Source organism: Ascaphus truei, chromosome 10 (assembly GCF_040206685.1).
Source record: "Ascaphus truei isolate aAscTru1 chromosome 10, aAscTru1.hap1, whole genome shotgun sequence".
Classification (NCBI taxonomy): Eukaryota; Metazoa; Chordata; class Amphibia; order Anura; family Ascaphidae; genus Ascaphus; species Ascaphus truei.
In genome coordinates, this window is record NC_134492.1 from 12,212,832 (window position 1) to 12,227,068 (window position 14,237).

The following is a 14,237-nucleotide window of genomic DNA, read 5'->3' on the forward strand; positions in this document are numbered from 1 at the left end:
TTTTGGCGGCCCTTGAGGACTGAGTTTGGAGACCCCTGCTCTACAACATCACTCTTCACAAAATAAAGGGTGCTAAAAAATAAAACAAAAAAAATAAACCATAATGATTCCAGGAAGCCAAATCAACATCTTCATTATATACTAACACCTCCTCCTGTTTCCAACCTGGGTATGGACTATATTTGCTAACAGGTGTTATTCAATAAAACACCTTTTATGGAAGTTGGTGTGGGAAGATATCTTACAGTTTATTCTCTTGAATGGTATTTGAGGTGTCATCCCAGCACGGGAAGGTGTCTGCCCCACTTAATAAATATGGGCCCTTTATTCCCATCACCTTTTTGCCATGACAAGAGTATCACAGCTGCTACTGTAGTCTCATGAAACCCAAGCACAGAAATGTTATCATACCAGTCAGCCTCTCCCGACATCTCTCCCTTTCCCACTCATTCTTCCTTTTAGGAAATCCAAGAAGGTAAAAAAACGGAGCAGAGCAGCAAAAAATCAAAGGGCTACAATACCAAAGCTAAATTTAAAAGCAATTTAATGAAAGTAGTGACAACATGGGATAAGTAAAGGTAAGTAATTCTACTGCGTTTCACACGTTTTTCAGCGCTTCGTCAGAGTAAATTGCTCTATCGCAGGCTATATATACTGTGTGACAAGCGTTAGTTACTTTTCCCCACCTTATCCCATGTTGTCACTACTTTCATTAAATTGTTCTTACATTTAGCTTTGGTATTGTAGCCCTTTGATTTAAAAAAGATAAATGTTTTTTTGCTGCTGTGCTCCGTTTTTTACCTTCTGGATCTCCTGCATTATCTATTCAGCGTGGGGCGCGCACATGGGACGGACTGCATCTCGCTGTGAGTAATCCTGCTTATTATCTTCCCACGTCATGGTCGCCAGACAGTGGGAGTCAGATTGGTGATACAAAATATATCAAGCTCTAGGGTGGTGGTCCATAGGAAGAGAACCAGCCAGTACTGTTCATCCACGGTTACTGATTGCCTTATCAACCACCAGGACTTTGTTTATACAACCCGCTCCCCTTATTCTGAGCATACTTTTCTCAAGTGTACGTCTTACTCTGATGCATTGACAGTTTCTTTCTTCAAGCAAGCTTACTGTATATACTTCAATCAATTAAAGACTGCTACTTTGTGTTCTTGATTTGGAAGCACTGAACAACAGAACTTTGTTTCTATTTTTCTTACCATTCTCCCATTTAGCTCCTAGGAGCAGGGACCTATTTAATTATTGAACCACTATATATTATTGTTGTCATATGTTTCTATGCTATACTGTCATTTTATCTTTGACATTCTTTCTGTGCTGTGCATTATGTTGAAGCATTATATATCAATGTAAATATGAATAAAAGTGATGTATTATAATACTGTCTAGTATTTCGATCTGCAAACCCAAACCTCTATGTATAATCCAGTGTTTTTCTATCAGGATTGCTAGAAGCCCTTGGGTTTCCCAGGCACCCCTAAAATGGTTCCCTGCAATTTTCAGGTCATTTGAAAATTGGGCCAAATACAGAAGAATTTACAATGTATCTGATCTCAGACATGCTATTAGAGAGGGTTGGGGTTCTTTACAAAGCATCTGATTTCAGACACGCTATTAGAGAGGGTTGGGGGTTCTTTACAATGCATCTGATCTCAGACGCGCTATATTAGAGTGTTGAGGTTTCCTGCAATGCATCAGATCTCAGACACGCTATTAGAGAGGGTTGGGGTAACGCAGAATTTCACATACTGTAAGGTTCCTTAACCAAAAAAAGGATGGAAACCACTGTTATAATAAGTGCGGTAGGCGGCACAGAAACTGAATTTGTAACAATGTTACAACATAGAACAAAACAAAATCTAAGAATTAGAGTGAGGGAAATTCAAGAAAATGCCACTGTTTTTTATGGACATATACAGTAGTTTGTTTTACTGGGGTGACCAACTCCAGTCCACAATGGCCACCAATAGGCCAGGTATTAAGGTTGTCCCTACTTCAGCACAGGTGAATTAATCAGTGGCTCGGTCGTTGATCGAGCCACATGTGCTGAAGCAGGGACATCCTTAATACCTGGCCCGTCGGTGGCCCTTGAGGACTGGAGTCGACTCACCCCTGGTTTATTAAATTGATTAGTCAATGCTGTTGTCACCCACAGATATCTGCTTTTAGCATCTTTGCCTGTGACTGGACACTGTTGATGACCATTATTCAAGAGACAAACCATTAAACAGAAAATTACAGAATGATTTCAGTACAATAAGCCTCTTATATACAATACCCATATAAATATTGTATGCACTACCCATTCCATACAGGAGAAGATGTGACAGAACATTATCATTGAAATGGGGATTAATTTGCCAATCGTAAAAAATGTATGGTATAGAAGGAACAAGGGATATTTATATATACAAATTTAGATAAGGTAGGAGGCATTAAACCAGGGGTAGCCAACTCCAGTCCTTTAGGGTCACCAACAGGTCAGGTTTTCAGGATAGCCCTGCTTCAGCACAGTCTTCGACTGAGCCACCGGTGCTGAAGCAGGGCTATCCTGCAAACCTGACCTGTTGGTGGCCCTTAAAGACTGGAGTTGGCTACCCCTGCGTTAAACCAACATGTGCTGCACAGAATATGAAGTAATCATATTCCAAATCTGTATATTAAATAAGAAAACATTGACCGACAACAACAGGAAGTCAAGAAACTGTTGATTTCAAACATTGTTTTTGTTCACTTCAAATAACAATGAGGGTTGATGAATGAGGGCATTTAAAAATCCAGTGAAACACTCAATGAATCGAGGAACATTTAATTTGAGGCAAACAACGTGACAGCTTAGTATGAAGAGACGATGAGGCAACGGAATAAGAACTACCAGTTGTTGTGTGGGCTGTAGAGGGTTTGGGAAACAGAAGAAGATATCATTATTTCCTTCACTAATGAATAGCCGTGATTGGAAGTATAAATCATGGACACAGTTAAGAAGCGGGGAAATGTAAGGCTTCTCTGACCTTGTCCTATTCATTCTTTATACAGACACTTTTTTTATGATCTATGAACTAAGGCAATTTTGGAGCACACTTGATACAAAGGGCATCGTTTTGCTGTTTGTGTCTCTTAGCATCATTTTATCAAAGTCATTGTTACATTTTTGCCCCGTGTGTTTCAGTTTGATTTTAGGTACAGACTACAGGAAAAAAAGGGGGTAAAGAGGAACACCCACAAAAAAATAGATTCTTATTTTGCCACAGGTGCAGGTCTCTCCATAGTTATGGAAGGACCTTTCATCTGGAAAAATGTCCAAAGTGGGACCGAAACATTGATCGTTTATGGATTCATAAATTCATTAACATATGTGACACAAGACCAGAGGATTCACGTCTGATTTTCTAAGTTTCATCATGCGATGCATCAAACAATCTGCGAGGTTTAAAGCAGCAATCTTCCTACTCCATTATTTTTTCTAATCACCCCCTGCCCCCCACCACACACCCACCCATTTGGTTTACATGATGGGAACCGTCAGCTCTGTGGATCCACTGGTTACCAAGATACTTACCAGAGAAATAAAACAGCTGCAGAATCCTGGGCCAATAGGAAGCTGCATTAACATTGGTTGCGGCTCCTATTGGACAGCCATTTAAATCCCTTTAAAAAACAGGAAGTAATGGCAGTAACTTCACCTGTAAGTGTTTCAGGGACCGGGGAGGTGGGTAGCAGTCGTTGAAAATAACATTTTTAAAACATAATTTGTTGTATAACACAAAAAAATAAAAAAACAAATCATTCTATTGTTACTCTACTTGAATATGCTATACATACAGTATGTAGCCAAGGTTATTGCAGCTGCTGGCGTGTTATGTTGATACAGTCTGTGATATTCGGTGTTATCACGGCCTTTGAGTCCTATGACAAATCCGGTTATTCTGCATTATAATGCGATATACTGAACAATAACCTTGGCTACATCTGTAAATACTGGTCAAACAAAACATAAAATAACAAATATCCATCTAGAGAATACTCGGAAAACATATCAGTAATGTAAGCACTTAAATATATGCAGTTCGCTATTTATAAATGCTGGTTTATCCACAGTTGTAGTGGTCAGGTCATATTGTTTTGAAGAAACCGATGGCATAAAACCATGTTAGAAATTCTTCAGTGACCTCTGGCTTTTGCAGGCCATGCGGTGAGCACGATCGCAGTTGTAAAAAATCAGGTACAGTGTTATTTTCACAGAGGCAACATAATATAGTCAGAAAATAGCTCAGTTAAACTGGAGTACCCTTAGATACCAAAAAGATATCAAATTGTTAGGTATTGAAGGCCAAGCGTTGCAGGCTCATCCAGCAGTTGCGGTTTTGAATTGGAGCAATAATAATGAAAACATCTGAGTACAATCTGTACCATCTAAGACAATTGCTAATACCAATGTGAGCAACAGGTATAAGCAAAAGAAATAGCACATCTTTGCTGAAAGTCTGTCTCGAAACGTTTGCTGAATATTTCCAAGCCATTGGCAGAGCCATTACTCTTATCTCTAAGCTGTGTGCACCATTTTAGTTGACGGTTTTGATGCATTCTTTTTGCTCTTAGGCTTGAAAAAGAATGCTGGTTAACTTGCATATTCCGGTCAGTCAGTGAAGTGGCATTTGTAGGCAGAAGGAAGCACTGCGGGAGCTAAATAAAATGAACTTTTTCACCTGTCCCTTTGAGTTACAGCCAGTTGGAAAACTTACATTGTCTCTGCTTGCCTAGAGATGTAGAGCATCAATTATGCATTCTGGAAAGGTATCAGTTGGCATTCTGGTACAGCAGGGTGTTCTCATGAAGCCAGACACTGCATGACAATAGTGACCTGCTTTTCAAACTCCATGTGGGGAATACATCCACAGTACTGACAATTTAGACTGCCCATTAATATCTTAAGGCTATAGTGCACCACATTTTTATAATTAGACCCTAAAGGGGCTATGTATAAAGTGACGCAATTAAACTTTTTGCTGTAAATGTGATACTTTGGGGGTAGCTCATCAGTGGAGCTTGTGACCATTTGCTCCAGCTCAGAAATACATCTATAGAGATACAGGCATACCCCGCTTTAAGTACACTCACTTTAAGTACACTCGCGAGTAAGTACATATCGCCCAATAGGCAAACGGCAGCTCGCGCATGCGCCTGTCAGCACATCCTGAACAGCAATACCGGCTCCCTACCTGTACCGAAGCTGTGCACAAGCGGGGAGACTATAGAGCCTGTTACAAATGCGTTATTTACATCAGTTATGCACGTATATGACGATTGCAGTACAGTACATGCATCGATAAGTGGGAAAAAGGTAGTGCTTCACTTTAAGTACATTTTCGCTTTACATACATGCTCCGGTCCCATTGCGTACGTTAATGCGGGGTATGCCTGTACTTCTAACATACATCTATAAGCCACAATGATTCAAGGTAGTTTCAGCTACTTTTGCCCCATTTGTGTCAGCTTATATTTGGAGGAGTGATGATTACAAGGAGGCACTCACTGGAAGAACATATTATAATTAGATGTATAATATTCTGCATCGGAGTGCGTCCAACTTGACGTTATCTCCTCTAACAATCTGCATCAAATGCAAAATTCTTGAGAACTATTTTCTTGGTGCTGTGCATCTCGCTGCTTATGTTAGTAATACAATATCAAAGTTTCAATTCATCTCTACTTACTCCACAAATTACATGCACTCTCTGCTTGTAGGATAATTAAAAGGAAGACAATTACAGAATTATAGTCTGTTCTGATCATATTAATATTATAAGAACACAGTTGCCTCTCTATGTAATTCTCTATGGTTTTTAAAGTAGGAAATTAGGGTAAGGGGTTAAGGTTTCTAGGGTAGGGTTTAAGGTTAAAGGGGCTTTAGGGTAATGGGTTAAGGTTTTTAGGGAAGGAGTAGAGTTAGTATTAGGAGTTAAGATCAGTGTTTTTTTAGGATAATGGGTAAGTTTAGAGGCTTACCTTGGTGGCAAAGCGGCCGGCGGTGAGATGTCCCTGCGGCAAGGTGAGTGGCGGCTAAATGCCACTGGTGACTTGGTCAAGGCAAAACGGCCGCAACCAAATGTCCCAGACCTTCTCTTTACTTATACCATGAGAAACTGTACTAAATCCCATTAAACTGAGGGATTCGTGATTTGTTTCCAGGGGTGCCGGTCCATTTGGATATTTCAGTATACTGTACGGTTCTGATTAGATGATGAGAATGCAGGACCAGAGCACCCAAGGACTAAGATCCAGAAGAAATATAGAAGAACTGAGTGAGAGTACAAGTCCTAACTGTGTTTATTTTTGATCTTGAGCGTTTACCCACGTATAGAGAAATCCAATGTTGGCATCACTCACTAATCTACCGGAGACTCACAGCCGCCACCAGTCTAAGTTCTTACAAAACTAAAGCCGTCTCACATTTTAATCTGGTCTGTAACTGTTACATAAGCCTATCACATATATTATCTCTTACTGTGCATGCAATGTCTTGTATGTAATGTATAACCCTGCTCACTTAATGTAACTATGCATTTGTAACCATGTATTATTTGTCATCATAACTCTGTGCCCAGGACATACTGGAAAACGAGATGTAACTCTCAATGTATTACTTCCCGGTAAAACATTTTATAAATAAATAAATAGAATAGAATTTCTTACAAAGCTCTATGGCAGAAAATTGTTTTTGATACCTGAGACTACCAATGCATTGCAAAGGAATGTCTTCAAGCATCAAAGGGGTTAACATACAACATAAATACCCTGCAAATAAAATGCAAAACAAACGTAACATCCATATGTGCAAATATTAAGCTATTGGTATCCCAAATAGCCAACTAGTCATGGGATAGCTGCCACTTGGATTACTAAGGGGTTAATATATTAGTATGTTCTACAATGTTACTATTATATATTTGTATCACCTATTCTAGGTTGGCTAGCTTTATCTTTACTATGCATAGTGTCTATCTGTATACTGTACTGGGCAAGATAAGCTAAACACCAGCCTGCACTAGGTAATACAAATCTGCAATATTTTTGGCCAGCAGTCTTTGACAATCAAGTGCTTTCTTTCCCCTTATCCCACCCTGTCCTTATCAGGGAGCCAATAAAGATAAGAGGAGGTGGAGAGGGGGGGACTCCTGTGTAAGCCCTCCCTGATCACACAGTGACATCACACAGTGACATCACACAAAAGGGAGCAGTTAGAGGAAAACAAATCTCTCCCAAGTTTAACTTTAATAAACATATCAGTAAAATACTGATTATAGATATCAGATTTGGGTAAAACATGTATTAGTTACCCAGATGAGACTCCTTAAATATGTTCCAGGAATTATTTCACCCTGGTCCTAGGAGTGAATGCCCCTTATAAAAACTGATAACACCATTTTTTCCCTTCATTTATCGACCTTTAGTGAGTCCAGGCACTGGCTTTCAAATTTTTTTTTTGGTTAAGGAGCCCTAGAGTTATAATGCGAAATTCTGGGGGGAACCCCAACCCTCTTCTCCCCATCGCATCCCTCTTACACTCCTCCTTTCTCATCCCCTCTTGCACTCCCCCCTCTCTCTCTCTCTTTCCTCCCTCCTACACTCCCCGTTTTCTCTCCACTCTCCCCTCTCCCCCCGCTCTCTTCTCCTCCTACACTCCCCCCTTTCAAACTTAGGCTGCGGCCAGGCTGGAAATGAGTGCGCTCTCACTCGAGCGCCCTGCTGTGTGTAGTTGCGCGTGCAGGGAAGGGGGCGTGCCCGTGACACCACCTGAGCAGCTCACACTCATTGGCTGAACCACGCACGCGACCAGGGCAAGCGTGACAAATTCAAAATAATTTGTCTCGCCAAGCAACTGAGAGCACTCCCGGGCACGTGCGTGCACGCTGCTCAAACACATTGTTGCCATGTGTTTGATCGCGCTTGCTCTCAGCCTGGACGAGCGCGCGCACACACACACACACACACCTACCTCTACTCCCATGCTGTGCTGCTCTGATCCGCAGCTCCCTCCACCGGGCCAGAGCCGACTGGAGAAGGGAGGAGATTGAAGTGAATGTCTAGGAGCCCCTGCTCGGAAGCTGGGATTCGCCACTTGGGTGCCACCAAGCCGCAGGGCCTGGGACCCTGTCCCAACTTTAACCCCCCACCTGTTGACAGCGGAACACTTGAGGGGAGGTTCCATGGAACCCCAGTTAAAAGTCCTTGGTCTAGGCATTAGTGTCATGCTCACTTGTAGATGAGTTTAACTAGCCTTGTTCCCTAAGAGGTGCGATCCTACAGTAATTGCAATATATACTGGGGTTGCCACAACATTGTAATTGCTCAGTAATGTAGCTGTATCTCTGCTGTTTTTAACACTAATCGACACACAGTTTTACTTTCTAAAAACACTGCATATGGCGAGAGGATGTAATACCCAATATAGGTGGTCCTCGGTTATCCGACACAATGCGTTGCTCAAAATGGCGCTGGATAGCGAAACGTCTTAAAGCAAAGCACGTTTTCCCATAGGAACACTGTTTAAATGAAAGGTTCCGTTCCTGAAGGCATTTTTAATGCTAAAATACACAAAATATTTTATGCAGGCAATAAGATATGCAGCACACACATAAATATATAGTGTATATACTGTATTATATATAAAATATAATATATTCTATAGTATAATATATTATATTATATAAAAAATAAATATATATATATATATTATATACACATAAACAACTTTGCAGAGCGTTGGATAAGCCGTTTTGGGGTTGTAAAAATGAACATAGGTATGTATTGCCTAGCGTTGGATAAGCCATTCGTTGTAAAGCGAAGCGTTGTAAAACGAGGACTGCCTGTGTACATTGTGTTAATAGTAGTTCATTTGGAGTGCATACCTACACTGAGGAAAGAATGCTGAAGTGATTTCAATGCTGAAGGGATCGGCGCTGATTTGTAACCCCTTTAGTGCCGGAGATGCTTGGGTAGACTAGCTCAGTCGCATTGCCCTTCTCTGCATGGAGGTGATGTATCAATGCAAAGGTGGAACTATATTGATGTGTCATTGCAATGAAAGGGTTAAGACATCTTAAAACACAGCGAGACACATCCACCCGGTATCTATTTCTGAAGCCTACGGAAATGTCAATATTTCTCCAAAACGGAAAAGATCACCACAATCAGAAAAACGCATATATTAGGTATCAGAAATGGAAAGTAAAGGTCAATTGTAAAGAAAAGACGGTGCACGAAATAAAGTTGGACTACAGCCAGTACGGCAAGAACTATTTTTTGGGTGGGGGTGCTGTACATACAAAATCAGTAATGCCCATACATTGCCATAATATAAACGCACCCCAACTCCCGGCCTCATGGCTGCACCTTTAACAAGAGAAGGAACAGTTGCCCTTGCGTGGCATTGTGTACTTTTTATTTAAATCAGCCCTCTTTCACAAAAGAGAGTTGCAGATAGGACCATCTGGTCACATCAGATTTGATGAAGGGAATTAATCCAAGAAATTTAATTTGGACGCTGCTGGATATAAAGAGAAAGCTATAATGCCAATTATGAAAACAGACACAGGGTCCTTTCTAATAACCCACGGAGTCACTGTTAATTTAAGTCCATTTATAATATAACAAATAGAAAATTGATATAACCCGTGTAATTTGATGGAAAACCTTTCGACCTCTACACTGTACCTCTCTCATCATCATTTCTAGCATTGGTGCTCAACTCCAGTCTTCAAGGGCAACAAACAGGTCAGGTTTTCAGGATATCCCTGCTTCAGCACAGGTGGCTCAATCAGAGGCTCAGTCAAAGACTGCTGGAGCAGGGACTGATGGAGCCACATGTGCTGAAGCAGGGATTGATTGAGCCACATCCTGAAAACCTAACTTGCTGGGGGGGTGGGGGGGGCTTGAGGACTGGAGTTGAGCACCCCTGTCTTAATCAATGCATCGTGGAGTTCAGTCGATTTATAAACCCAATGGGAACAAACTTTAGTGTGGTCAAGCCAACTTACACTCTTCTTCAGGTCTCTTCTTCAAAGGCGCAAGCCTCTGCTGCCCTCCTGCACTTCCCTGGTACCACGCAGGATCCTTACACATTCTGAGGTTCTCCATTCTAGAAGAGATTCACATCATCTATCATAAGTGAATGGACAGCAAAACGGACTGCACCGCAAACAAGACTTTCCATGCCCGTGTATCCCTGTGATTCCATCTCGTATCCCCTGTGGGGTCGCTTTGCCCACTGTATCAGTTCTGGTATCATCTATGCTCGTGTAGCAGGTGAGGAAAATAGGTAGAATAGGTGGGCTTTCCCTGCATTAATGTGTGTGGATGTGATGTATCAGTAGCAGAAAGCTGTAAGAGGAATCTCAGGCACTCACAAGTCTTGCAAAAAAAAGTGAAGAGTTTATAAATAGAGTGATTCGACATTCCAGTCCACACTAAAAACCTTTATCAAGATCAATGAATGGTGAATAGACCTCTATTACATGCCCGCGGAAAGAACGCCCCCAAAAAGGGGGCGCTTTTACCCAAACACAGCTGTTAGGATGGCAGAGTTACCAAACCTCACAAGAACAAAGACCTCTATTGCTGAAAAATAAGTGCTAACCCCACAAGTTAAAATAAATCGGGTATAAACTACCAAATGAATAAATGAAATAATAAACAAAATACATCAGAAGAGAAAGTAAAAATAATAAAAGAAACACATAGAACATAGTCAAATGTATTTCGGGGTAGTCACATATAGCGTAGGCAGAGAGACATAAATCAGTGACTCCCCGTCATTGAACATACAAAGCAAAACAATGTAAAAAAAAAACAATAAATAACTAAACAGGACGGTAAAAAGCTAGAGAGTTAGTGGAAAAGCATCACGTGTGTAAAGCCACGAGACTGCAATCAGGGCTTTGTAATCCTGCACAATGTATCATCATTATAATGTAAAGTAAACAGCAACTACAGTACTAGATTCCAAAGCAAATCGGAACAAATACGTTAAAACCAGGCCCGTTAAGGTAGATTCTCAACTCCAACCTTCAAGACCCCCCCCCCCCAACAGGTCAGGTTTTAAGGATATCCCTGCTGCAGCACAGGTGGCTCAATCAGTGGCTCAGTCAAAAAGCTGATTCAGCACGGGTGGGTGCTCAAGCAGGGATATCCTGGAAACCTGAACCGTTGGAGGTTCTTGAGGACTGGAATTGAGAACCCCTGCATTAAGGGTCAACATGTAGCAATATTGAAATCAAAAGTGCTATATCCACACACATGTAAGTACAGAATATATATCGGTAAGTTAGAGAATATTCCAAATTGCTGTTTAGCCACAAAGAGCACCTTTAATGCCAGACTAGAACAGAATTATGTAGAGAACAGCAGTGGAGGAAATCCCATTCCTTTAAAAGTGAATAAAACTTGAAACATAACTCTTAGCCAACTGTAGTGTATGGGACCCTTCCTCCGGGAAACTGGACAAAGGTATTTTCCGTCAGAATTTAGGAAAACACCATGGTGTCATAACCCGTTGCATCCTGAGTAGGGTTAGGGCGTTTGACCTTGATGGGGTGTCCAGTATACAATAGCTCAGAAGTGGTTCATCAGTATGTTATCTGTAGCAATAATCAACCAGTGTTGTAAAATGATTCTCTAATAGCCAGCGGTATTCAGTAAAGATAGTAAAAGTTCAGGTGTGGGTTCTATCACCTGAGAATGTTTCAGAGTTTCCCAGCGTGTAAGTGATCAGACACAGTCAAAGCTGTTCTGTACTTTGCTGACATTCATAACCCCCGTTCCGAGAGGCGTATCCTTATGGCTTCTATTTGTGTTGGTGTTAATACTGGGACTAAACTAATGCTTAAAACCCTGAACATTAGCAAATACGCAAATCCCTTTTTTTTTAAATAGAAAATGTGTATAAAAACTAGTAGCATGGATAAGTGTATTATGGCCAACGAGCTTCTAGTAAGTAGAGAAGAGCAGGGGAGGCTGTTTTAAAGATAACCCTGCTTCAACATAGGTGCCTCAATCAGTGGCTCAGTCATCCTGAGAAGGGATATCCTTACAACCTTATCTATAGGTGGCCATTAAGGACTGAAGTTGGCTGCTCCTGGTGTATATGATAGGACTAATGTTGTGATATATGGTTCTTAAGCAACTATTACTGCTATGTGTGGGTGAAAGCGCACCTTTTTCAGGAGTTCTTTCTGGGGGTATTTGTAATGGTTTATTATAACCATTTATTCACCTTGATAAATGTTTTTGTGTGCGGACCAACACATTGATCTTCTGCATTAATAAACTCTTTCACTTTGTGACTGCCTGAGATTCCTACTGATTCCTTCTACAGATTCAACCAAAGCTCCCAATGAGCCCATGCTGTTGACCTTCGTAAACGTGCGTGCCATCACACCTAGCTTTTGTATCAGTGCCATTTTGGAAATAATGGGAAGCATATTGGGGGAGGTTATCAAACTCAGAATCCTACTTCTGCAAGAATTAGACACAACTCCGCCAGCAAACGTGGACAGCTGCTGCCATACAGATAAGGCAAGGATTTGTGTTACATTACAAGGCTATGTTCATTGTCTGCACATTTTACAGGGACAATGCCATTACTGTCAGTAACATTAGTGACCTGCTGACATTAAAACTATTGCTATTCTACACCCGTTTATTCATGTGGCTCCTCTGCCATCTCAATCTTATTATAATTCTAATCTAAATTATAAAAACAAATAAGATATTGTGTAATTTTTCATGACATTTCAAATATCATAATGCAGCCTATATCATATGCAGTGGCATCCATATAAAAGGCGAATATATAGAATTAGGAAAAATGAACTAGTGTTCTGTAATAATTTTCTATCAAGTTATTTATGCATATCTATAAATATCTATACTGTAGGTTTATTAATATTTATAAGATAATAAATGGTGTGCTATGGGTCTTTGGCTTGTAACACTTCATAATCTGTGTAACCAGTCTACGGACAGCGTTAAATGTTCACATTTAAGGCCTATTTACATATTTGTTAAAATGCATCACTTTTACTTAAGTAAGAGAGTTTATTCAGTGCAACCATGACTATTGAATAAATACTTCAGTGGTTTCCAACTTTTTTCTGGTTTAGGAACCCTAGTTGATGACATCTAGAGTGGAGGACAACTTGAATCACCCAGTACCTGCTGTGACGGACGTGGAGCAGATGCTGTTGCTGTGAATACCTTATCTGACCCTATGACCCAGGGTGGTCTGAATGCTCATAAACAAAGGCACTTATGTAAGTGGAATACTTTGTGTTTTTAATATTAAAAACAGTACTATACTATTTTGCTTTCCATTTTTTGTATATGGAATTCCCCCCCCCCCCCCTCTATGTGGATCTGGAGTACCTGTCTGGAGACATAAGTTGGTAACTTTGAACAACCACAACGCTTTCATTTCACGTTAAACACGTGAGTGCAAATTCTATAGAATTTCCAGCATTGAAGCTATTTTGTTGGAGTAGACAATATTGCACTATTTTGTGTTTCTACTTTCTTTTCCATGTCCTGATGTGATTTGCGCACCTGTTTCTCCTTCGTTTGCTGATTGAATTTGGTTTGAATTCTATGTCAGGAGCTGCACTCATTAAGGATAGTATATCATCTGTGTTACCTTTGATTTGTTGTGATATTATTTGCGCTTTGTTTTTTCTTTTCACAACCATGACTATTGAATAAATACTTCAGTGGTTTCCAACTTCTTTTTGGTTTAGGAACCCTATGTCTAATTCTGTGGCCCCCCAACTTTCCCTAATAGTGCGTCTCTGATTTAGATGCATTGTAAGGAATCTCAACCCTCTCTAATAGCGCGTCTGAGATCGGATGCATTGTAAGGAACCCCTACCCTCTCTAATAGCGCGTCTGAGATCAGATACATTGTAAGGAACCCCAACCCTCTCTAATGCTGCATCTGAGATCAGGTGAATTGTAAGGAACCCCATCACTCTATAATAGCGCATCTGAGATCAGATGCATTGTAAGGAACCCCAACCCTCTCTAATAGCGCATCTGAGATCAGATGCATTGTAAGGAACCCCTACCCTCTCTAATAGCGCATCTGAGATCAGATGCATTGTAAGGAACCCCAACCCTCTCTAATGCTGCATCTGAGATCAGGTGCATTGTAAGGAACCCCATCACTCTAT

At 40.7% G+C, this 14,237-nt stretch overlaps 1 protein-coding gene across 6 annotated transcripts in view; it reads right to left on the reverse strand.

Moving 5' to 3' along the window:
- Positions 1–14,237, reverse strand: part of LRRC7 (leucine rich repeat containing 7) — a 241,668-nt gene that overhangs the window by 190,020 nt on the left and 37,411 nt on the right. For 5 of the 6 annotated variants that reach the window (XM_075615838.1, XM_075615837.1, XM_075615842.1 and 2 more), the window contains exon 2: positions 10,056–10,156. The exons of the other annotated variant lie outside the window; for it this stretch is intronic. In XM_075615838.1, the coding sequence (XP_075471953.1) occupies positions 10,056–10,155 (100 nt within the window). In that variant the 5' untranslated portion in view covers position 10,156. The remainder of the gene's footprint in view (positions 1–10,055; positions 10,157–14,237) is intronic. 6 annotated transcript variants of the gene reach the window in all.